Below are 25,515 nucleotides of genomic sequence, written 5' to 3'. Positions count from 1 at the left end.
GACTTCAGGAATCGTCTGCGTCCCTCCACTTGTTTCAATTCTGAGCGCAGGTGACCCAAGAGGGCTTGAGGCACAGTTGGGGAGCAGAAACCGGTTTGTCCGCTCATGCGAAGGAAGTAAAATTGTAGGTAACCCCTACGCGCGGGGGCATTTGGCGTAGAGAAAGCCGAGTAAGGAAGGGCAGGCTCCCGTCTGCCCAGGTCTGGCTGCGGCGGGGCGGGCCAGTCTCCGTTGTGTTGTAGGTAGTGTGTGCTGCGTGGGGAGCCCATGCCTGTGCGTGGAACCTTAACTCACCTCATTCCGCAAGGCTTTTAACTCGCAGAAGGCAGTTAACCCCTTCAAAGTGGAGGGGAAGAGAACCAGTATATCCAGAGCCAGACAGTGTTAAGCACTTGTTTAAAGTATGGCATTTATTTACCACGGTTACTTTGTGATGTTAAATATCCTCATCGTTTTACAGAGGATGGGCAACTGCTTCAAATCACACAGCTAGTAAGTGGAGCCGCTCGCTAGTCTTCAGACTCAGTGCTATTTTACCCAGAGCTCATGATTTGCAACACAGTAATTTGCCTAAAACGAAGAGTTACTTTGTTTAGTTTGTATTCTTTTTAAAGAGTTAATGCTAAGTGAACTTCAACTAGTGATCATTGTTATTGAGAGAACTCTTGGTGTCTCTGCAGGAAGACTGTAATTGAACCTGTGAGTCCCTCTTGGGCCTGTCTCAGTTTACAGCGGCCCTGGTTAAAAATCTACAAAAAGCCAACCTTGGGCCACAGAATGGTGAATTTACAGAATTGGGACCCAGCGTGAAGGTTCCAGTTGAAGGAGTGTTGCCTCTCTATCACCCAGTCCATCTTTTCTAGGGAACAGTTAAGAGGAAAGAGGTTAATCCGGGGAAGATGCTCTCCTGACCTGTGAATTTCACCTCGTTTCAGGAGAGGTAGGAATCAACTCTTGTCTCTCCTGTCTAGTGAGAGTAGGTCTTGACTCATAGCATTACATGTAAGTACCATCAAGGACTGTGTCCGTGGAGGTATGTCCCACATGTTTCAGGAGAAAAGTGAGAACTGCAGAAAATGAAGAGTGGGTGTATGTGGTCAGGCTCCACAGGAAAATGAAACTCACAGGAGGAGAATGAGGGTATGGTCAAGGGGAAGAATCAAGAGCTACTATAGAAGAAATTCTACTTGTTTCCTAAATACATTTATTCATTCTCTCTCTCTCAGGCTCTCACAAGCACACATTCACACCAGTGTGTTCCCTTCATTCCTCATGGGTTCCTTCAAGATTAAACTGCCTCCTTATTATCTCACTTGTCACATTTACCCTTTGGGGATATACTGATTCCCTTTCTCCCCTTACCTAAATGCAGAAACAGTATACAGGGTAATCACAGCCTGGTAGTGCCAGAAGGACTTTTAGGAGTCTTCTAGATCTGCTTCTTCATTTTGAGGAGGAATCAAACTAGCCCTGAGATCGCATTTGAGTGCGAGTCCCACAGTTTGTGAGTGGCTGAGTGTGGCCTGATATCCAGTCTTCAATTCCCAGACTATTCTTTTTCCTGCATCGCAGTTCAGTTGGGCCGAAGTTGCTTAATAAATTTCTTTTGAAAACATGTAACAAGGAGATTCATTCATTCAGCAAATATATGCTGAGTGTCTGTTGTGGACCAAACACCTATTCTGGAACTGGGTGTACCACAATGAGCAAAACAGAGTCTGTGTTTTCATGGAGGAAAATAAACAAAACCCAAATAATCAGATACATACTCTGTCATTTGGTGGCAGGTGCAATAGAGAAAAAGACAAAGTAAGGGTGTACAGAGTGATGGTGACAGTAAGGGAGTCTCTTTTACCTGAAGTGGTCAAGAAAAACCTCACTGCTCAGTGAGCTGTGAGCAGAGACCCAAAGGAGCTTAGAGAGTGAGCCATGCAGTATCTGGAGTTTTCCTGAGAAAGAATAGTCCAGGCAGAGGAAATGTACAGAAATTCTGAGTAATCATCCTTGGTATTTTAGAGGAAGAGCAAGAAAGCGACTGATCAGAGTAGGTCAGAGGAGAGTGATGGAGGGGTTGAAGCAGATGAGCTTAGAAGAGATAGAACAAGATGGTGTAGGGCCTTACAGACCTTTGTTTAAATTTAGTGTGTATATTTTTAAATGGTATATACTTATATGTGTGTGTATATATGTAGTTGGGAAAATACTGCATTATAAAAAATTAGAAAGTACAGGTATGTAAAAAAAAAAAGAAGTTATATATGATCCTGCTATCTTTACAATCCTAAATAATAATTATTAACATTTTGATATAGGACCGCTGAGTTTGTGTGTCTCTGCGTCAGCATGCATAGTCTTCTAAAAGGGGAGGAGAGGATCATGTTTTACGTGTCAAAGTACTTTTTTACCTACAAATATAAGTGGAACCTCTTTCCTTAACAGTATCTTTCTACAGCATCTCTTTTTTAAAAATCAGCATCGTATTAATGGACATTTAAGTTATTGTCATTGTTTTCATAGCATAAGCAATGATGTAAAAACAGTGCTTTTTATCTCTCCCTTTCTCCCTTTTTTATTTTTAAAAATAATAGCAATTTTACTAAGTGCTTGCCACATATTGTTCTGAATGCTTTACATGTATTAACTTATGTAATCCTCATAAAAATCCTGTGATGTGTGTACTATTATTATCAGCATTTTGTAGGTAAGAAAACTGAGGTACAGAGCAGTTAAGTAACTTTCTCAGGGTCATACCTTTAGTAAGTGGAGTAGCTGAATTTGAACTTGGATTGCCTGACTCTGGAATCCAGGCTTTTAATCGTTGTATCCATCAATTTTTATTGCTATTTCTAGAGAAGTCACTAGGTCAGAAATTAACCATAAATTGTAATAGATCGATAGGGCAGAAATGTATGCATCTACCCAAGGGAGAACATCCTTGTCCAAGTTCCCTGTAATCCTGTCAGAATCAAAAGTTGGTGCTTCTGGAACATGACTTCTCTGGCTTGTTTGAAAGCTCATTCTTCCACCAGTAGCCTTTTTTGTAGTTGGTATATGGGTATTTATTTCTAGGCAGGAAAGGCACGGAACCACTTCCTTCCCACCCTCTCCCCCAGTCTTGTTTTCATAAGTCTGTGTCCTTTCCCACGAGCAGCAGACAATGACCAATTTCCAGGCAAGACATCTATCCATCCATCTATCCATCCATGTATTCATTCAAATTCAGCTTTGCTTTCTGGTGAATATGCAGTGACTTGTAAGACTCCATATATTAAAGTAGAAAAGTATTTTGAGGTAAGAATATAAACAGGAAAAATATACATTGAAATTTAAATTGAAGAAAGGTTAAAAAATTGATACGGAGATTATAGGGCCTGCACAGTTTGTAATGTTGAGATACAAATTCATGTTTAAACTTGGCAGTCATAAAAAAGGACACCTAATCAGTGAAATTATGGCCTCGTCCTAGAGAATAAGGTATAACAGTTCCATAGATAAAGGTTTTCCTGGCACTTACTTATTTATTATGAAAAAAAAATTTAATGAATGTTTATATAAGAGATTTGTCGTAAATACAGTAGCAGTCTCCATATGACCATTTTTCAAGTGTCCCTTTGTATAAGCAGAAAACATGAGGCCAAAGCAAGGCTTAGTGAACTTAATATTTTCTATTCTCTTCTCTTCCTCTTCCTCCATAGATACATAATATATGCATGTATATATACATATGTGTGTGCATGTATGTGATGGGAGAGTTTTAATATGATTTTCTTCTGTCACAAATTTAAATTCTGAATCAACTACATAGTTTTTAGTTGTCGTATGTAACTTCCCGCAAACTCTGAACAGTGAACGTAATTAGAGGAATTGCTCTGAATCTCCTCCACATGCCCTAGTGGTGCTCACTACAGTTCGAAGATGAATGTACTATTCCAGGGATCAGTGACATTCCAGGATGTGGCCATGGACTTCACCCTGGAGGAGTGGCAGCTGCTGGGATGTGCTCAGAGGAAGCTGTATTGGGATGTGATGCTGGAGAACTTTAGAAACTGTATCTCAGTGGGTAAGAGCAACTTCCCTGTGTGACTCAGCATATGCTATTAGTGCCCTTCCTTTAAGACTTGTGGAAGCTGTGAACGTTCTGAAGCATTAATGAGTTTGGCCCTGAATTTTTGTGGTCAGAGATTCTTAATCCCCTTTGGGGATCAGATAGTGTGTTCATGCTTCCCAGATGGAGGCAAAGGGTCTTTTCTGTTCTAAAGCCTGTTTGTCATCCTTTCCAGGCCCTGAGACTCCAGGAGGCAAATCCAAATTGTGAGGTAGTTGTTTGTCCCCAGCACTTTGTCCCCAATTCTGTGTTGTTTCCCATGAACAGGGTGTCCAGACACCAAGACAAAAGTGATCTTCAAGGTGGAGCAAGGACAGGAGCCATGGATGGTGGTGGGAGAGAACCCACGTTGGCGCACTCCAGGTGAGTCAGCGAAAATCAAGTAGACGGGAGTCTATGGAGTTGGGATCCCAGGTGGCGTGTGAGGGACAGGCACCTTTGAAATACTTTTCAGGAAGCACCTCTTAAAAGCCACACACCTTTGGAGGTGACACAACATCCTCAGATCCCCAAGTGGCACCTTCACTTCCACTCTCCCACGTGGCTGCCCTTCCTCTTTCTCAGCTCTGGTGTCGGGAGATGTCCCTCCTCTGCTCTGGCTCCTCCCACTGCCTGTTCCATCTAAGTGCTTGCTTGGTTCTCTTAATTCCTAGAATCCTCATTCTTCTTCCCTCCTCAACACGATCGCAGATCTTTTCATACATCTAGTTCTAATAATGTGGTCAGATTGTGTTTACTTGAGAAGTAAGGAATGAGGTATGAGTCCAGAGTGTTACACTGAGAAGATTCTCTCTTGATGGAAGGCAGTCTCAGAAATAGTGAAGAATTGTCTTCTCCCCCATTTTTCCTAACATTATTATATCAGTGGACTTAGCGTTAGTAGGGTTTTGAGCTTGGCAGTGATGATGTTGTGTTGGACATGGCGTGGCATCACAGTAACAGTAGTCAGAGAACCTTCTTAACCACACAATATATAAAGGCACAAGTTGGTAGAGCCTAGGAGTCTGTGGTTCAGATCCCCAGAGTTAATGGAAGCTGTAAGTGTGGAAACCAAAATGTGAAATTTGAGTTGAAGAGTGGTGTCAGGGGCAAAGTAGAGTTCTGGAGGCTAGTATATCTGGAAGATTGGAAGAGGTTGTAAAGAATAGGATTAATGATCAGGAAAAACTCTTCTCAAGTAGCAGAAATAACTGATGATAGAAGCAAAAGGAATTTACATCTGGTCTCTTTTATAAATGTTCTGCGGAGCCTCTGTGATCCTGGGTATATGTCAGCATTGGAGAATGAACCCTAGCTAGAACTTGAGTTGGAGAACTTTCTACAGATATGCTGCCACTATTTGAGTGGTTTGAGAGGATATAGGAACATGCCTATAGGTAAACGGGAGTTAATGGCTTGAGAGTCCATTTGGTGATTGTGTGCAGGGTGAGTAAGAATAAAGAAGTGTATGGAGGAGTCTAGAGAGGACCCTAAGAGGATCATTTAATTTTTAGATGTTGTAGACTTTGATCAAACTTCTCCAAACCAATCCAGCTCTCCTCATTTCCCCATAATGCCTTTATCTCCTTGTTCCCCTCGTCACCCAACTCATTTATTCCTCTCCCCATTCTCAGCTTGCTCTATGTCCCTGTTAAGAGAGCTTCTTAACTTTCTTTGTCATCATTGTAGCTTTACTTTGTGTCTACTTCGCCATCTTTCACAGGTTGGAAAGTCATATTTATAAATAGAAAATCTTGTTCTCATTATTGTTTTCCAGAAGCGTCCATTTCAGCAGCTTCTTCTTAGTGCCCAGGGCAGGGCAAATACAGGTTTATTTTTTGTTCTGTAGTCCGGAATGGGAAACCAGGCCTGAAACCAGAGACTGTGTGTGTGTGGTTAAAATGACAACAACAACAACAACAACATATAATATAAAATCTGTACAATTTTACTTGCTATAAAAATCAGCAAAACTTTTAAGTGTACAGGACAATATTGTTAACTATATGCACATTAATGTTTGGGGGAATCTCTAGAACTTCTCCATCTTGCAGAACTGAAACCCTGCACCCACTGAACAACAATTCCCTCTCCTCCCTGCCCCTGGCAACTACCATTCTACTTTCTGCTTCTGTGATTTGACTATTTTAAATACCTTATATAAGTGAAAGCATGCAGTTTTTGTCCTTCTGTGACTGACTGTTTTCACTTATTCTGAGGTCCTTGAGGTTCACCCATGTTGTGGCAGGCGACAGAGTTCCTTCTTTTTTAAAGTATGTATATATCACATTTCCCTCATCCATTCATCTGTCGATGAACTTCAGATTGTTTCCAGCTCTTGGCTATTGTGAATAATGCTGCAGTGAACATGGGAGTGCTGGTATCTCTAGGATTCCAGTTTTCAGGGTTTTTTTGGTAAATACCCAGAAGCGGGATTGCTGAATCATACGGTGTTTCCATTTTTGGTATTTTCAGGAACCTCCATGCTGTTTTCCGTAGTGGCTGCACTATTTTACATTCCCACCAACAGTGCACAAGGGTTCCAGTTTCTCCGCATCCTTGCCAACGCTCATTATTTTCTGTTTTTTGGATAATGGACATCCTAACAGGTGTGAGGTGATAGCTTATTGTGGTTTTGGTTTGCATTTCCCTGATAACTAGTGAGGTTGAGCATCTTTTCATATTCCTGCCAGCCGTTTGGAGAAATGTCTATTGTAGTTCTTGCCCATTTTTTTGCCATTGAGTTGTAGGGGTTCCTTACATGTTTTAGACATTAACCCCTTATCCAATATGTTTCTAAAATACTTTCTCCCATTCTGTAGGTTGCCTTTTCACTCTGTTGATTGTTTGCTTTGCTGCATAGAGACTTTTTAGTTGGATGTAGTCCCACTTGTTGGTTTTTCCTTTTGTTGCCAGTGCTTTTGGTTCCACATCCAAGAAATCATTGCCAAGACCTATGTTTAAGTCTTTAGTACATCTTGAGTTGATTTTTGTGTATGGTTTTAAGTTTAGGGTCCAATTTCACTTCTTTACATGGGGGTATCTGGTTTTCCCAGCACCATTTGTTGAAGAAACTATTCTTTCCCCGTCGTGTTGTCTTGGCACATTTGTTGAAGACCATATATGCATGGGCTTATTTCTGGGCTGTCAGTTCTTTCCCGTTGGTCTATATGTCTGTCTTTATGCCAATACCATACTGTTTTGATTATTGTAACTTTGTAATGTGGTTTCAAGACAGGAAGTGAGAGGCCTGCTGCTTTGTTCTTTCTCAGTTGTTTTGGTTATTGGAAATCCTTTGTGGTTCCATATGAAATTTTAGAATTTTTTTTCTAATTCTGCAAAAATTACATTGGGATTGCATTGAGTCTGTAGATCGCTTTGGGTACATTTGGGACATTTTAATAATAGTCCATGAACACAGGATGTCTTTCCATTTATTTGTGTTTTCCTTAATCTCTTTCAGCGGTGTTTTGTAGTTGTCAGTGTAGAAGTCTTTCATCTCCTTGCTTAAGTTTATTTTATTATTTTTGATGCTATTGTAAATAGGCCTGTTTTCTTAAGTTCCTTTTCAGATTGTTTATTTCTAGTGTATAGAAACACAGCTGATTTTTATGTTGATTCTGTATCCTACAACTGTGCTGAATTTATTTGTTCTAACTTTTTTCATGAAGTCTTTAGGGTTTTCTGCCTAGAAGATCATGTCATCAAGGAACAGAGATTCTTTTACTTCTTCCTCTCCCACTTGGATGCCTCTTATTTCTTTTTCCTACTTTATCGGTCTAGCTAGGACCTTAGTACTACATTGAATAGAAGTGGTCAGAAGAAGCATCCTTGCCCAAAAGCATTGACTAGAAATTTCTTTCTATAACATGATATTGGGAGGAGTAACTGAGAATGTTTCATTTTACTCCTTTTTAGAAGGTATCTGCTTACTTGATGATGAGCTAGAGAGACAGGAAGGAAACAAAGACAGTTTTTGGAACCATGATATGTTCACCTTCAAGAAAACACTGACCAATGAGACAGTCCAGAATTGTAATCTGAGTATCAAATTTATTTCTTCAAGACAAAAACACCATAAATGTGAGTCAAATGGAAAGAGTTTGCAACCTAATTTACACTTCCTTAATTATAGTAAAAGTTATACTAGCAAAAACCCTTATGAATACAAGGAATGTGGAAGAGCCGTCAAAAACAAGTGGTGTCTCATTAGACATGAAAAAAAGCATGCAAGGAAAAAAACCTTTGGGTGCAATGACTGTGGGAAAGCCTTCCAAAAGAAGTCTTGTCTCATTAGACATGAAAAAAAGCACTCAAGGGAAATAAAAACCTTTGAATGCAATGACTGTGGGAAAGCCGTTAACAGTAAGAGACACCTTACAGCTCATCAAAAAATTCACAGTGGAGAGAGACCCTTTGTGTGCAGTGATTGTGGGAAAGCATTTACACATAAAGCACAACTGGTGGTCCACCAGCGACTCCATACTGGAGAGAAGCCTTATGAATGCGGTCAGTGTGGGAAATCATTCACTTGGCACTCCTCCTTTGCACAACACGTGAAATCTCACACACCCGAGAACTCATTTGAATGTAAGGAATGTGGGAAAACCTTTAAGTACAGTTCATCCCTTTATAAACACTCCAGAATTCATACAGCAGAGAAACCGCACCGATGCAGAGAGTGTGGCAAAGCCTTTGCAGACTCCTCAGTGCTGGTCATGCATCAGAGGATTCACACAGGTGAGAAACCCCGTGGGTGCACTGAGTGTGGCAAAGCCTTCATCAAGAAGTCACATCTCCTGAAACATTACTTAACTCACAGCAGGGCAACAAAATAAATGTAACACACATGGGAAATCTTTTAACCAGAAGACACATCTCACCCTCCATCAAAGAAGTCATAAAAACAAAGAAGCTTTGTAAGTGTGGGGACACTTAAAATTTAGCCTTTTAATAAAGCAGCAAAGAATTCATCATGAGAAAAACCCTATCAGTTGAATAAGTGTGGGAAAGTGTGTCCTGAAATTCATATTCTGTAAGTGATATTACTGATTTTATTGAAAAGATTACAGAAAATTTTGAGCCATAGACAACTTTACAGTAAAGCTGAGGAAGTTGTGAAAAAAAATGAGTAATTAAGGCACCAGAGCAGTATAATTGCATATATACACTGCCCTCAACTTACGATTTTTTACACAAATAATACAAATGTCTGCATTGCTTAAGAAATTTTTATAACCGTAGGTTTGAAATATGTGCTGTGCACATTATACAAAATTATATATGATGATGGTTGCACAACATTGTGAACATACTTAATGCCAATGAATCGTACTCTTAAAAATGGTTTAAATAGTAAATTTTATGTTACGTATATTTTACTATGATAAAAATATGTAAGTAAACTTAAACCGCTTCCAAAATTATATCTATTAAAATCTCTGGTAAACCCCTTCGCTATCTCTTCAAAGCCTAAAATCGTCATATCCAGAATTGCCAATTATAAGTGAAATAATAGGGCTCATGATTTAGAGTAAAGGTCAGTGCTACGAACTTGATCTCTAACCATTTCGTGGCACCTATGAATAGTTGTGGCAGTTGTTAACTGAGACTTCTTGAGCCACCTCTTAGATAGTAATCAGGGACAGTTAAGAAGTCTACTGGTCTGCTCACCTGAGACTATCTCGTAATAGGTTCTGTGCAAAACGTGTGTGTGTGTGTGTGTGTGTGTGTGTGTGTGTGTTTAATCCTGGTTGACCAGACAACAGCTGTGTTTTGTATTACTCCAAGCACTTAGTACAGAGAAGGAGGCATCCTGCAGGTAAACAGCCTTAAGTAAAAGCCATCCCATTTCACTGACGCAGCTCCGTAAGTAGAAGTCAGCCTAGCTCAAGCAGCATAGAACTGGGGTTCTTAGTTTAGAAAAATTAGGTGTCATGATGCTTTGTGAGGCTTCTGGGAAAAAAAAATCAATTATTACCTTTTAGTTTTAGAAATTGTCTCAGAGATATCTCAGGCTCATTTGGAAATTTCCAGGTGGCTAGCATAGGTAGATCAAGCTATTTTGAAAAGCTTTTTTCTACTTCCTTGAACTGCTTAGCAACTCTTTTATAATTCGACATTATGTAAATTCTGTGGATTCCTTTTAAAGACACGTGAACTAGCGATGAGGTAAGTGAAACTTCTGCATTTCACTTGAAGTGTTACTTGCTATTATTAAAGAGTCTTTAAGCCCTTTCTTCAGATGTATTTGTGAAGCTTATGTACAGCATTGAGCTTGAACCTGTATTCACAAAACCAGGTTTTCTCTTGCAAGCATACATTTTTGGATTAAATGTGTGAACTTGGAATTGTTTTTCCTCATTAGCATTTTTGCAGGGTGATGAAAGACTTACGAATGAAAGTGATTTTCTGAATATCCATCAAATCGAAGGTAAACCGTGTCTTACAGCACTTTCATACTAAAACTATATGCTAATTAAACTTAGGCAATCACCCCAAATCGCTTGGCAGACCACAAAAGTATACATGTAAGTTATAAACTCAAGGAGCTTTTTTCAAAGCTGCCTCTTCTCTCACTTCCTTTTAAAGCTGACATTTTGCTTTATTTAACATTTTCTCCTCCTCTCCTGACTTTTTCTCAGCTCCTGGCCTTAGCAGTAATAGCATCTGAGCAAATCTAGACGTTAAGACAGCAAGAAAACACCCTTGAGGCGGGGAAGGGGGAGTGTTTTCATTGCTGCTGGAATGATGTGAGCCTCCTAAAAAGAGAGGCCTTGCACATCAAGGTGGAAAACTGAGAGTAAGAAGGGGCCCGGGAGGTTCATTTGATATTATGATCTGAGCTCTTAATTAAACTGTTTGTTCCCTTTCTTATAGAGGAAAATAATTAGCTAACTATGAACCATAATGAACCAGAACTCATTCATGACCTCCGAAGAAGAAAACTCTAGGTCCAGAGGATTTCACTGATGAATTCTACCAAACACTTAAGGAAGAAATAACAATTCTTCACAGTTTCTTCTAGAAGATAAAGAGGCAATACTTTGTAGCTCATTTTATAAAGGAAGTAGTAACCTCATGTCAAAACAAGGCAAGACAGAAGTCACAGTCTTCTGTAACCTAACCACAGAAGTAACACCCCCATCACTGTTGCCATGATCATTTCATTATAAGAAACTGAAAGGGAAATTAATATTGTTAGTATTTCTTATTCTGTTTGTTAGAGGCAAGTTATTATGAAATAATGCAAGAGGAAGGGATTGTCCAAGGCTGTGATTACTTGGGGACGTGAATATCATGGGAGCCATGTCAGAAGCTTGTAACCACATGCCCTTTTTAGATGACCTAAAATAAAAAATTCTAACAGTCTTGGAGTTCACACAGTAGAATGGCCTTGCAAATGTGCTGAGTGGGTTGAAGGTTTTAGCCAGTACAAAAATATTTGCAATCATAAAAGTGTCTATACAGGAGGGAAACCCTATAAATGAAGTAAACATGGTGAGGGTTACTCTAGAGCTGCCAGTCTTAGAGGTCATCAGAGTACACATGAGAGAGATACCTTATACATGCGGTGAGCATAGTAAGGGCTTCACCAGACGTTCTGCTCTTCTGCATCATACCCTCCACTCAGGAGAAAAAGCATGTCAGTGTGGGATGTGTGGTAAGAATTTTTCTCAAGAGCATAGAAAACTCCAATTTGAAAAGATACATGCACCCCACTGTTCATAGCAGCAGTATTTACAATAGCCACGGTGTGGAAACAACCTGAATGTTCATCAACAGATGGCTGGATAAAGAATGTGTGGTATATATACATACAGCACACTGGAATACTTCTCAGCCATAAAAAGGATGAAATAATGCCATTGCAGCAACATGGATGGACCTGGAGCTTGTCATACTAAGAGAAGTAAGTCACAGAGAGAAAGACAAATATTATATGATACCACTTATATGTAGAAGCAAAAAAAGTGATACAAATGAACTTACTTACAAAACAGAAATAGACTCACAGACATAGAAAAACTTATGGTTACCAAAGGGGACCGGATGGGGGAGGGATAAATTAGGAGTTTGGGATTAACACATATAAAATAGATAACAAACGAGGACCTACTATGTAGCACAGGGAACTATATTCAATATCTTATAATAACCTATAATGGAAAAGAACCTGGAAAAGATTAGCTATATGTATATATATAACTGAATCACTTTGCTGTACACCTGAAGCTAACACAACGTTGCAAATCAACTATATTTCAATTTAAAAAAAAAATTTTTTTTTTCTTGGAGTGCAAAACTTGGCTTTAATGAAACAGCCCACTGAGGAGAGACCCTTTAAGTGTGACAAGTGCAGTAAGGCTTTAGCACGTCACACTCCACATAATAGAAAACTGATATTAATGAGTGTGATAGGAACTTCAGTCAGAAAGGAAATACCTTAGTAGAGTCGACATATAGGAGAAATCCTTTACAGTCGACGTGGTAATGGACTGTCAAAAATGTGTTACAGACACGCAGCAGAGACACCTATTACAAATGTGACAATCGCAGGGGGAAAAGTTTACCTAGAACCTTAGAACTCATAACAAAATTACACATAAGAAATAAACCATACCAATACCCTAAGTGAAATTTAAATGAAAATATTGTCAAGTGTTTTAATGTGACAAGATTATATAAAGAGTGACCTTAAGTTTCTGTTTATGAAGAAGCAATAAAAGAAGTTGAAAAGAATTATTTCTATGGGACATCCTGGACTCATAATTAGACAAACAACTCATGTAGAGTTGGGTTCATACCATGACCTGTCCAGCGGTGCAAGGCTCTGCCAAGAATGTAAGCGATCATGCAGGTAGTCCTGGGTAATCATGTCCTATGCAGTGTCTAAAATCTTGTCTTGAGACATGTGAAACTTTCCACTTTCACATATCTTATGTGAGTGTTCTTGTTTCTCACAGTGTGGTTTGCGGATCACCTGTATCAGGATTAATCAAGGTGAGTACTAGAGTGTAAATAATACTTAACATTCAGTGCACAAAAACGTCAGTGTGCGTAGTTATCTGGGGTACTTGTTAACGTGCAGATTCCTGGGCCTCGACCGCATCTACTCAGTCTGTGGGTGTGAGGACCAAGGATTTGCATTTGTAAAAGCTCCTTCCGCCTTGTAGATGATGAGTCTGTACGCCAGAGTTGGAGAACTCCTGCCCTATATGGTATTTGTATAAGGAAAAAAGCAGAACATTGGGTGGCATTTTACTAGTGTGCTGAATCTACTGAATATAGGAATTTTTTTCAGTCGACTGAAATAAGGAGTAAAATTCAGGAGACTTGAAAATGCACATTAGCTGCCCAAGCAAATGTCAACAGCGTCATCCATGATGAGCTGGGTGATAACCACACATGAAAACTAATGGGGACAAGCAGCCACAACCGAGCTTTTAAATGATGTTATTGCTAAAGCTTCAAACAGCATTAAGCATGGTTTGGTGTGGAACATACAACTTGATAAGGGGAATCTGGTGTGAATCTATTATATATGAAACATTAAAAAAAGATTGAGAAATTCCTATACTAGAGTAGGATACTGGTTAAATCATCCTCAGTGCAGTGATGATTGAATTAGAAACATCAGCGTCCATTCAGTCTGTCACTGGAATAATTTGTGCTGTCTCTGGCATCAGCCTGTTTACTGTAAACAGTCATATGGAATGGTATAAACATGCAATTTGTACCCTCATCTGAGTCTGCGTCAGTGGTTCCCAAATGTGCCTGGGCATCTGAATCCACTGCGGTTTGTTAAAAATAAAATTATCTTGGGTTCCACCCCGGGAGGCTGAGATTCAGCATTTCTGAGAGAAGGCTTGACTAAGCATCTCAGCTCCAGGTTTGGAAACTGCTGCTTTATACTCCTTTTCTAAATGGAATCTGGGCATCCAGGAGGCTGGCTAATTCAGAGTCTAGGTCATGGCAAGTAAGACGGGCCTGGAACACCCCGTTAAAGTACTGATGCTCACTGAGTTGCCTGGGGTTGTGATTAAGGGAAGTAAGAGGACCAGGCAAGAAGAGGGCTTCCACTTATGAGACGGTAGCTTTGGTAGTGCCAGCTAGCTGGCTCTCTCTCCTGGCCTCTCAATCTCCCTCTGCACCACTTCTGAATATAATTTTTAGCATCTCTCAACATGTGAGATACTATTAACCTTCTAGCTATAAAGTCCTTGAAACCACTTCCACACTTGCTCTTAAAATTTCTGAGCTTCACTTACCCATTCAAATTGACTTAAATTCAACTGTGAATTGTTCTCAACAGTCTAATTGGATGGTAAGTGTTCCTGCATTGAAAGCCATTCATTCATTTAAGAAGCATTGAATGCAGATCCTATGAGGTGAGCTAATGGGAAAGGCTGGGATGCTGGTTCCTCCTCCATGTACCCCTCTCCGTAGGCTGGAAATGCCTGACCCCCCACCCCCACCCCGGGTGTTAGCCAAGGTTGGCCAGCACTATGTACTTCACTCAGAGCATTCTGGAATTTCAGTAAGAATTGTTATTTTTGAGGACATCGGTTAGATCACGTAGAGCATGATTCTCTTTATTCATCTTCAGTGAGTAACCGGAACTCAGAGTTCATGGAAGGCTCTCAGCAATAGCAGGTGAAAGTGTGAATGGCCTAGAAAATTAGGGAGACGTCTGTGACTTGAAGCAGTAAGGAATCACTTAAGGTTTTATACCAGGGGTGCAATAAACAAAACTGGATGTTTCAGGTAGAAAATTTGGCAGAGATATGAAGAGTATTTAGAAAGCACGTGACAGCTGTAAATGCGAGTAAGAAATCCAGCATTGCAGTCATGGAGTGATAGAGACTAGGCTCAGGCTACAGTGGGAAGGGAGCACATGGGAGGATCTAAGAGCTAGTTCCTAGAAGAACTGATGCAGGAGAAACGGATGTGGGGTGTGAGGAGGGCCGTGTGCCAGGCTTCGGCTGAGCCCCTGGGATGTGCCCCGCCAAGTGTGGGTCCTTGGCTTCACGCAGGAAAGAATTCAAGAGCGAGCCACAGTTGAGTGAAGGTAGATTTATTCAGAGGGATAACATTGAAAGGCAAGATAAAGGTCATGAGGTATGGGGTTGGGTGCTCAGATTAAAGGTAGGTACACATTCCATAGACAGAATGTGGGCCGTCTCCAAAGAGGAAGAGAGAGGGGCAGTCGCAAGGCATCGTGTTGCCAGTTTTTATGGGCTTGGTGGCTTCATACGCTAAGTGGAAGGACCAGTCTAAGTAGCCTGGGGAAGAGGCTGGGATTCCTAGGAAGTTGGCCATTTCCCACTCTTTGACCTTTTGTGGCTAGCCTTGGGACTGCCATGGTGCCTGTGGGCATGTTACTCACATTGTTAAAATATTACAATGAGTGTATAATGAAGCTCAAGATCTACTAGAAGTTAAATCTCTCATCATCTTGAGCCTCAAGGCCTGCTGGGGGTTGAATCTTTCACCATTTTGATGTTAATTGCTGTAGCATTCCTTGAATGGCTGTGCCCTGTCCCCTTCCTGTCTCAAAACTGTAGAAAACAAGGGGGAAACTGGTGGTAGAAATATAGTACTCATTCAAGCTGCCACCATAGTCCCCAGGAGGGCATGTTACGAAGATGAAACAGTCAGATTTATTCCAAGGATTCTGAATAGCACAGAAACAATGGGCCTGAGTTTTGGACTACCAGTCTCACTGATGGGAGGCTACCATTTCCACTCTGGTTGGCTTTAAGACTGTACGGAAGTTACTTAATAGCACTGACCACCATCTGTCTTTTCAGTTCAAGTTGTCTGGTACCTACACTCCAATAATTCTTCAACCCCACTGGGGTTTCCCAGGACCTGATGCCCCCTACTTTCCATGATCCTTCCCTATCCTCCTGTCTCCACTTTCCACCTTTCCAGGATTATAGATCTCTGTAAACAGCTACAACCCCCCTCCCCTCTCTTTCTCTATCCATCATATTAACCTAGAAAGCCCCCAACCCTTGATAACCCCAACTCTGACCCTGAGCCTGTACTCAAGCAGCTGCTTGTTGCTGGAGAAAAGTCACACAACACTGACTGCCTTTACATTCACCCTCAACTGGGTAAGTATAATTGAATAAGCTTCGCTCGTGACATCATCCAAGTAATTTTATTTTAGACTCTTACCATCCCTTTAATACTCTCTTATGGAGTCACCTCCATTCCTGGAAGAGACTCTGGCAGACCTGCACTTTTCTTCTCTTAAGAAAGAAACAGCCCTACCATCGCTTCCAGTTCCAAATAGTCTACACTTCCACACAGTGATAAGAATGTCCAGACATGGCTTAGTGTTGAGTCCTGTGACCTTCCCCACATGGAACAACTTCATCACTCTGCTCCCTCCTGTCTTCCTGCTCATCTCCTCCCCTATTCATTAACCACTGTTTAGGACCCACCAGAGTGTAAGGACAGAGGAGGAAGGACAGTAGCATGTGAACTGGTGCTCTTAACACCTGCCTTCAAGCCCTCTGGTGCAAGCCGGCACTCTGGTTGGCTCTGGTAGATGGAGAAAATCAGTGCTCTCATGGGTGCTGTGATGATTATTCAGAAGTCTCCTGTCGCTGACATATCTCTCCCTGATCGGTCAGTGATGCAGAGCAGTGCACCTGTGTTCTAGGTAGCTGCTTGTGATTCCTTCCCCAGCCCTGCCATCAAGCACCGCTTCTCAGCCTGCGTCAATCAAGGTTGCTCCACCCCTCCACACAGCCCTGTTGAACAGGACCTAAGATAACACCATGCCAGCTCCCTCTGTAGCTCTTGGCCCACCGGAAACATTTGTATCCCCTTGTTATTGCGCATTCCAGGAATGAGACCTGTCCCACTGCAGCAAAACGCCCTGACCAATGCAGTCAAACAGCCCTCTGGCCTCCAGACTTCCATGTCCACAGTCTGCTGTAGCTTTTCCCGGCATCCCCAAGCCTCTTTGCTTCCAGCTTAGTTAACATGACTCAAAGCTGTCCTGTTGGGAGCTCTGAAGCCCCTTCAGTAGACTTGGGTTCCAGGGTAGCATCCTCCCACCTGACCAGAGTGGATGGAGGACTCTCAGCTTGGCGTCAGCAACATTTCTCCAAAGAGAACCCTTTGCTGGTCTCCTCCTCTCACTCTCTGCCCCCTTTCTGTGCATCTTGGTCTGGCTGAGAGTTCAAGGAATTCTAGAAGAGATTCTTAGACCATTTTCTTTGTAAATCCTCAGAGGATGATCTGGCCCCTCCCTCTGGGATTTCATATCTGTTGTATCTTGTTTCACATCTATTATGTCTTGTTGTCAAAACTTCATTTTTAACAACTCGTTTCACTTTAAAGAACCACCCAGGAATTCTGTAGTTTCCTAATTAGCGTGCGGCCTACTTTCCAAAACAACTCAAAAATCAGGGCAGTGATGTCTGAACTTGCAGAACCTGGGTTCAGACCCTCTCTCTGCCACCTAGTAGCTGGGTAACCTCAGGCAAGTGATTTAACTTCTCTGTGCCCCATTTCCTCATCTGAAAAATGGGCTGCAAATGGTACTTACTTCACAGAGTTTTTATGAGGATTAAATGAATTGACACCAACAAGGTGCTTAGAACAACCCCTAAAGTCTAGTAAGCACTCAGTAAGCGTTATTACCGTCTCCTCTTTCTGGAAACCAGCTGTAGCTCACCCCACTCTCATTTGATGACTTTGCCTCATCTTTTTTTAAAAAGTATTTTATTTATTTATTATTATATTATTTAATTATTTTATTTTGGCTTTGGTGAGTAGGAAATTAGGCTTATTTATTTTTATAGGAGGTACTAGGGATTGAACCCAGGAGCTCATGCATGCTAAGCACACACTCTACCACTTGAGCTACACCCTCCCCCCTTTATCTTTTATTGAAAGAATGAGGCAACCAGAAAGGGAAGCCCACTGCCTTCTTCCTGCCACCAAATCTACCAGCATGCCTGCTTCTCTACTAATATTCTTTCTGTCCTCTGCCCCTTAAAATATCCTTGCCAACCCCCTGACCCCAAACTGTGCGCACCCTGTTCACTGTCAAGGACTTCTTCAACTTCCCCCTCCCTCCAGTGTCACTGACCTCCCCGTCTCACAACACGCAAACATATCTTAAAACAAGAGTGCAAACACCAAACCCTTCCTCGGCAGCCTGTGAAGGGTGGGGTGGGAGAGCAGAAGAGAGACTCCACATCTCCCCCATGGAGTTGTCGAGAGAAAAAAAATTACCTACTAAATGATAACAAGTCCTAAGCACGGCACCTAGCTTGCAGCGAGGGCATACATGTTAGCCACGTTACTGTCATTGTTGCGCTTATTCTTGTAAATTTTCCTTTCAGTGCTTGCTGCCGGAGTGGAATCTCTTAAAAATGATATTGCCGGCAACAATTAGGGATCCAAATTTAAGACAGAATCCACACAACTCCCTGGAAGATAGGAAAGGATCTCTAATAGAGCCTGTTCCCTCTCCATCAATCAGAGGCAACCGTCCTCTACCTGCCAATTGTCAATTTTAATTATTTCACTCTCTTAATAGTTTTCCATTAATGTTTCTGCATATAAGAGGACAATGTGTTTTAAACATTTCAAAAGCAACTTTGTTCTCCAGTATTTTTATTTTATTTTATTTTATTTTATTTTATTTTAATTTTATTTTCAGACTATCAGTTGTCCAGAAAAAAATAATATTAAAAGCACAAAGGAAACAGATTTCCTATCAATGGAATATGCATCAGGTTGACGTCAGACTTCAGATGAAAATCTGCAATACTTGTTGCAAAAATACAGTGAAGCAACAGCTTCAAATTTCTGGGAGAAAATAATATTGAACCTAAAACTCTAAACTCAAGTAAATGCTCATTCTGGTGTGGGGGCTTGTCCTTTGTGTTCCTGTCCCTTTTCCCAATGTGGTCATTTAACGGGAAGAGCACAGAACTAGGTGCCAGGATTCTGAGGCTGTGTGGCCCTGGGCAAGTGTTTTCATCCATCTTGGCATAGTTTCTTCTTCCTGAAAATGGAGGTAACATCCCTGCCTGATGAATTTCTAATGAGACAAACAGTGAGAAATGTATTGGAGCATCTAACGCAATGACTAGAGGGAGACTCTAAATTCTCCTTGACCCACCCCCGTGCTCCAGATCCTTCTTCCCCTGGTCCCCAGACCCCAGGCTTGGATTTCATCTAAATTATTGCTTGGTGAGTGGGTCAGTATTGATGTTTCCTTCAGGTTCAGTCCCTTCCCTGGGCAGTATTCAGTGGGCTTTCCCATGGTGGGGAGATAAGAGGCTTCTTGCAGGTTCTGATAATGACTAGACAGAGGTAGAAAGTGCCTCTCAAGGATGGAGAGTGGCCACTTCCACTGCCTCTGTCTAGGCCCCTCCCCAAGGACCAGAGGGGCCCCTTCCACGCCCTGGAGAGCCCTACACTTTGGTCCACTGCCTAGTTAGCCTGGAAATTTTTTACAAGCTCCGGATTGGATTCTGTCCAAATTGTGCCCCTAAATAACTGTTAGGTGACTTTGGACAACCCTCGGATCTTTGTTTCTTAATTTATAAGATGGAGAAATCTGTACTCATGGATCTCAAAGGTATCTTTCAAGTCAAAACCTCATAGAATTTTGGACTCTTTTAATGGAATCTGAGTCATAATGGCATCAAGCAAAGAAAGAATGCAGAACACTGAACCCAGCACTTCTCAGCTGAGAGCCATGCAGAGGAAGCTGCCCTGTCTTCCTGCTCCACCTCCTCTTCATCACACTTCTCCCCTTGCCCCAGCTCAGCTTTCCGCTCCCTCCCTTCCTCCTGTCCTGCCTCTTGTCCCTATGACTTCCCAGTCTCTTGGCCCTGTGCCTACCTCAGTCACCAGTTACTCAGCCCAAACTGGTCCTCTTCCTACCTCATGCCCAGACCGGCTCCCTCCTCTTACCAGTTCTGCACCCTCCCACCTCCCTGCCTGGGTCACCTCCAGCCTGGCCTGTCCCCCTGCCCCTCCTACCACCTGCCTTCCTCCTCTCCCTCTCCCTTCCATTCGCCGCCCCTTCCGACTTGCTCCCCTCTTCTCCCGCACCCCTCCCTCACCCGTTGCACCTCCTCCTCACCCTGCCTTTCCCCACACCTGCATGGGCCTTGGGCCCAGATAAGCCTCCCTAGTTCCTGCTAGCACATCTGCCCCAACCAGCCCTCACCAGACCTGATTCCCACTTTCCATCACGGGGCCATGTGTTTCTACCAGTGGGGCACCTGGCACATCCCAGAACTCTTGGGAATGTGGTACGCAGCATCCTGGTGACCTGGTGGACATGGGGGACACTGGATGATGGCCAGCAGGCATACAACCTGGAGGAGCACCTCCCTCAGGTAAGAGCCTCTTTCCCAAGATGGGTTCTCAGCTACTCCCATGTCTTGGTTATCTTGTTGCCCGAGTTTAGCGTATGTCTTCACTCCCATTCCTTACACCAAATATAAAGGGGAGCAAAGCTTAGGGAAAATTACAAGTGGACTCTGAATTTCAGTCCCTGTACATCTCAACACTTGAGTCATGGACACTGATACACACACAGACACGTGCCGTCCTGCACCAACTCCCAGTGGCCATAACCCTGTACAGAGATCAGCTCCAAGTGCAAGGCAGCCTGAGCCTGATGGTGGTATGGATGGAATGCTCCTGAGACATTCCGTTTCCCCGTCTTTTTATACAATCTAAAAACCTTGGTTTGGACCTCTCGGTTTCCTTCTGTAACATATTGGTCAGTTGAGGTCCATTGGCCATGGTTCATAACATGCTTTTATCATTGGCCTGTGCGAGGCCCCTTTCTTGTTCATTTAGTTATTCACTTTTCTGCCCATTTCTCATTTCTCCACTCCCATTGTAGAGAAAAAAGCCCTCTGAAAATATTTTGACATGTGGGTGTGTGTATTCTTGCAAAATATGTGGTGTTATGTTGGGAACTGTATTTTTAATTTTCATACATGATATTATGCACTAGACTTTATTACATTTACTGCCTTTTCACCCAGCACTATTTTTAAGATGTGTGTGTGTGTGTGTGTGTGTGTGTGTGTGTGTGATCTGTGCTCCTAACTTCTGCACTGTATCCTGCTAAGTGTCTCCTCCACATTATACTCATCCATTTTCCCCAAGCAGATGGACACCTAGATGGCCTCTAACTCTCCACCATGGTGGACAGTTCCCAAATGGCCATGCTTATACATGCCCGCCTTTGGTGCCATGTGGGAGTTCGCTGGGATAGATGCCCAGAACTGGGAGCGCTGAGCTGAAGGGTGCTCTAGTCAGTCTTCCATTATTCACATACAAGTGTTCTTGCTGGGTAGAGAAGTCATTCATTCTATACGCATATTCATAGAGCAACTTTAGTAAACTCCCTCTGGGCCACTGATGTGCCTGAGACCTAGGAAGTGAAATAATTTCTCAAACCTGCGAGATAACTTTTGGTTCTGCTGAGGCGAAGACTTTTCTAACCAGACTATATTTGACAGCTTTGTCTAGATCTCAGTAAATGTTCTCTATCCATCTGTGGGGTTTTGAGGCAAGTACACACACATACAAATCAAAAACTATAGGATTTCTCCTCGACCCCAGCACAGGCAAGCTTTAGCTACTCAGTCAATACCCATTGTTAGGCTTTATTTATAAAGGAGCTGCTTGCCGGACTTCTGCAACTTCTTTGTTCTCATGATTAATAGTATTACCAATCTCAGTTGTTACCGATATATGTCAATCCACAATGCTTCATGCTTTCAGAAGCTGCTGGGATCCTTAGTTAAGTTCCTTTTCCTTAGGCAGTTTGCTCCCCCTGAGTCGCTCATTCCTGCCTGGTTAGTTGTCCAGTCTTGAAGGCTGTCTCCCTCTGTAATTGTCCCTGCACACCACCTGGGCTCTGGCCAAGCCATGAAAGATACAGGACTGGTGATGGCTGAGCTAGAGAAGAATGCAGGGGCCTGCCCTTAGGGAGAACATGACTGGAGTTTCCTGGGCAGCTCCCTTCCAGGCGTATCATCTCATCTACTTCCCAGGAATAATCCAGAATAATCCTCTATGACCGCCGAGACTTTCCCTCTATGAGAATCCAACTCCTGCAGGAAGAGGGAGGTTTCCAATGTTCAGATCAAAGCTGTGATTTTTCTCAAGTGGAATTTACAAGGCAGCAGGGTTTGGAAGGCAGTGGTAGTCTAGATCCTACATGGCTGTAAGCATCTGATTTACAGGTGATATTTTTAAGATAGACATTGCTGAGGCACAATTTACATAAAATAAAATATATCCATTATAATGGTACAGTTTGATGCATTTTTATAAATACACACACCTATGTAACCACTACCGCAATCCAGATATGGAATATTTCTATCATCTCCCCAAATTCCTCTGTGATCCTTTGCAGTCAATACCACACATCCCAAATCCTCAGGTAACACCAATTGACATTTTTTCCCTATAGATGACTCTCATGTGGTCTAGAATTTCATATGACAGTCTTTTTTAAATTGAAGTATAGTTGATATACAATGTTGTGTTAGTTTCTAGTATACAACATAGTGATTCAGTTATACATATATGTTCTTTTTCATTATAGGTTACTACAAGATATTGAATATAATTCCCTGTCCTCTACAGTAGGACCTTGTTGTTTATCTATTTTGTATATGGCAGTTTGTATCTGCTAATCCCAAACTCCTAATTTATCCCTCCCCTCCGCCTTTCCCCTTTGGTAACCATAAGTTTGTTTTCTATGTCTGTGAGTCTGTTTCTATTTCATAAATAAGTTCATTTGTTTCATCTTTTTAGATTCCACATTTAAGTGTTATCTTGCGATATTTGCCTTTATCTGACTTACTTCACTTAGTATGACCATCTCCAGGTCCATCCATGTTGCTGCAAATAACATTGCTTTATCATTTTTATGGCCGAGTAGTATTGCATTGTGTGTGTGTGTATATGCATGTGTGTATATGTATATACCACAACTTCTTTATCCAGTGATCTGTCAATGGACATTTAGGTTATTTCCATGTCTTGGCTATTGTAAATAGTGCTGCTATGAACATTGAGGTGCACGTATCATTTCAAATTAGAGTTTTCTCCAGATATATGCCCAGGAGTGGGATTGCTGAATCATATGGTAATTCTATTTTTAATTTTTTAAAGAATCTACATATTGTGTTCTATAATCACTGCACCAAACTACATTCCCACCAACAGTGTAGGAGGGTTCCCTTTTCTCCACATCCTTTCCAGCATTTATCATTTGTGGACTTTTTAATGATGGCCATTCTGACCGATGTGAGGTGATACCTCATTGTAGTTTTGGTTTGCATTTCTCTGATAATTAGCGATATTGAGCATCTGTTCATATGTCTGTTAACCATCTGTATGTCTTCATTGGATAAATGTCTGTTTAGGTGTTCTGCCCATTTTTTGACTGGGTTTTTTTTTTGTTACTGAGCTGTATGAGCTGTCACATAACAGTCTTTACTCTTTTGTGTCTGCTTTCTTTCATTCAGTGTGCTGTTTTTGCCATCCATCTGTGCTGTCCATTTATCGGTAGTTCATTCTATTTAGTGCTGATGAGCAACACATTAATCTGCCACAAATTGCTTTCCCATTGCACCTGTTGCTGGATATAACAATTATCAATTTATTGCCTCTCAACTCCAAATCTACCCTTCATTACCTACTCTGCGATAGTTGGATAGCCCCTTTATGCGTTTCTCCTTTGCAGTGACAACAATATAGAGCTATGTCAGTAGGTGGTGCTGGAGGGACATGGCAGGAGGAAGAAATATTTCCTGGGTCCAGGGTTCTTCCGTTTGCTTCTCTTCCTTCAATTGCCCTGCTGCCAGAGGCACATGCATGGGCATATCCATTAATGTTCTGTCCCAACTGTGTGTCCAGGGCATGTGATGCCTATGAGTTCACAGCCTCAGGCCTACCCCTGCTCCCACCTTGCTAGATCCCTCCCATTGTAGGCTCTGTGCCCCTTGGGCACCACCCTCTGACTCCCTTGTGCACCTACCTGCCAGCCTCCACCCACCAGCTCCCTGGAAGGGTGTTTCCAGTGGCCCTCCAGACATGGGCACATGTGTCCTAGGCCTTCACGGCTCAGCCTGCAAGTAGGTTCCTAACTGGACTCGCCCAGGGCACTCCCTGCCAGCCTCTGCTGCCAGTACCCCAGAGGAATGCTTCCTGATGACCTGGAGTCTGTGGACCAGGCCTGGCCTGGGCTCCCAGCACACCTCACATCAAATTACACGTTCTTCAACAAGGTTTGAGTCCTGGCTTGATGGAAAGGTCCCTCTTCAAATTTGTTCCTTCCTCGGACACTCCCTCAGCTTTAGAATATTCTGTACATTTCTCTCTACACTGGTAGCATTAATAATTTTTAACCTTAAGGTTTCTTTGTTCTAATTACTGTGTGGTTTCTTTGTTTTGATTGACCCCTGACAAATACATTAGACATCTGTCCTGCTTCCAAGTTGGAGCTATTATAAATAAGGCTGCCATGAGCATTTCTGTCTTTCAGTGGACACTTTCATCTTTCCTGATGAACAGCTGAAAGTGGAGTTGCTGAGTCTCGGGGTAAGTGTGTAAGAAATTTACAAGAAATTGCCAAACTGTTTCCCATAGTGATTATACCAGTTTCTGTTTCCATCTAGAATGCTGTTCCAAGGGGAAAGGTATAGCTCAGTGGTAGAGCGCATACTTAGCATGCACGAGATCCTGGGTTCAATCCCCAGTACCTCCATTAAAATAAATAAATTAATTAATCTAATTACCTCCCCTCTTCACCAAAAATTAAAAAAAAAAAAGGAAAGAAAAGAAAACGTTAAGAACGATGCTCCGCAGGCCCACCAACACTTGATACAGCCAGTCTTTAATTTTAGCTATTCCAATGTGTGCAGCTTCCTGATGAATTATGGTGATACATATCTTCCCATGTGCTGATTGGCAATTTGTTTCTCTTTTTTTGTGACACGTCCATTTAAATCTTTTGCCCATTTTTACTTTGTCTTATTAAGTCATCATCTTATTCTAAGTAATAATGGTATCTTTCAAAGAGAAGACATTTTGAGGAAATCCAATTTATCTTGTTATTTTTATTTTAGGGTTAGTTAGTGCTTTCTGTGTTCTAAGAAATTGCTGCTTACCATAAAGTTGTGAAGATGTTTTCCTATATTTTCTTGTAGAAGTTTTATAATTTTAACTTTTATGTTTAGGCCTATGATCCATTTTGAGTTAACTTTTGTTTATAATGTGAGGGGTAGAGGTTCATATTTTTCCATTCAAATATCCAGTTGCAGCAACATTTGTTGAAAAGATTATTGAATGATTCTGGGACCTTTGTCAGAAATTAATTGGTGGGGGGAGGGCATAGCTCAGCA

The 25,515-nt window shown here is 41.8% G+C and overlaps 1 protein-coding gene across 1 annotated transcript; it reads left to right on the top strand.

Moving 5' to 3' along the window:
* On the top strand, nt 1–11,455 carry LOC105072861 (uncharacterized). The gene is made up of 4 exons (XM_074376727.1): nt 1–124; nt 3,934–4,060; nt 4,373–4,468; nt 8,003–11,455. Exons 2-4 carry the CDS (start codon nt 3,961–3,963, stop codon nt 8,920–8,922), a joined length of 1,116 nt encoding a protein of 371 aa, XP_074232828.1. The 5' UTR covers nt 1–124; nt 3,934–3,960; the 3' UTR covers nt 8,923–11,455.
* Nucleotides 11,456–25,515: the final 14,060 nt, after the last annotated feature.

Source organism: Camelus bactrianus, chromosome 13, assembly GCF_048773025.1.
Source record: "Camelus bactrianus isolate YW-2024 breed Bactrian camel chromosome 13, ASM4877302v1, whole genome shotgun sequence".
Classification (NCBI taxonomy): domain Eukaryota; kingdom Metazoa; phylum Chordata; class Mammalia; order Artiodactyla; family Camelidae; genus Camelus; species Camelus bactrianus.
Note: the sequence above shows the minus strand (reverse complement) of the source record. Positions and strands in the feature narration are given on the sequence as shown.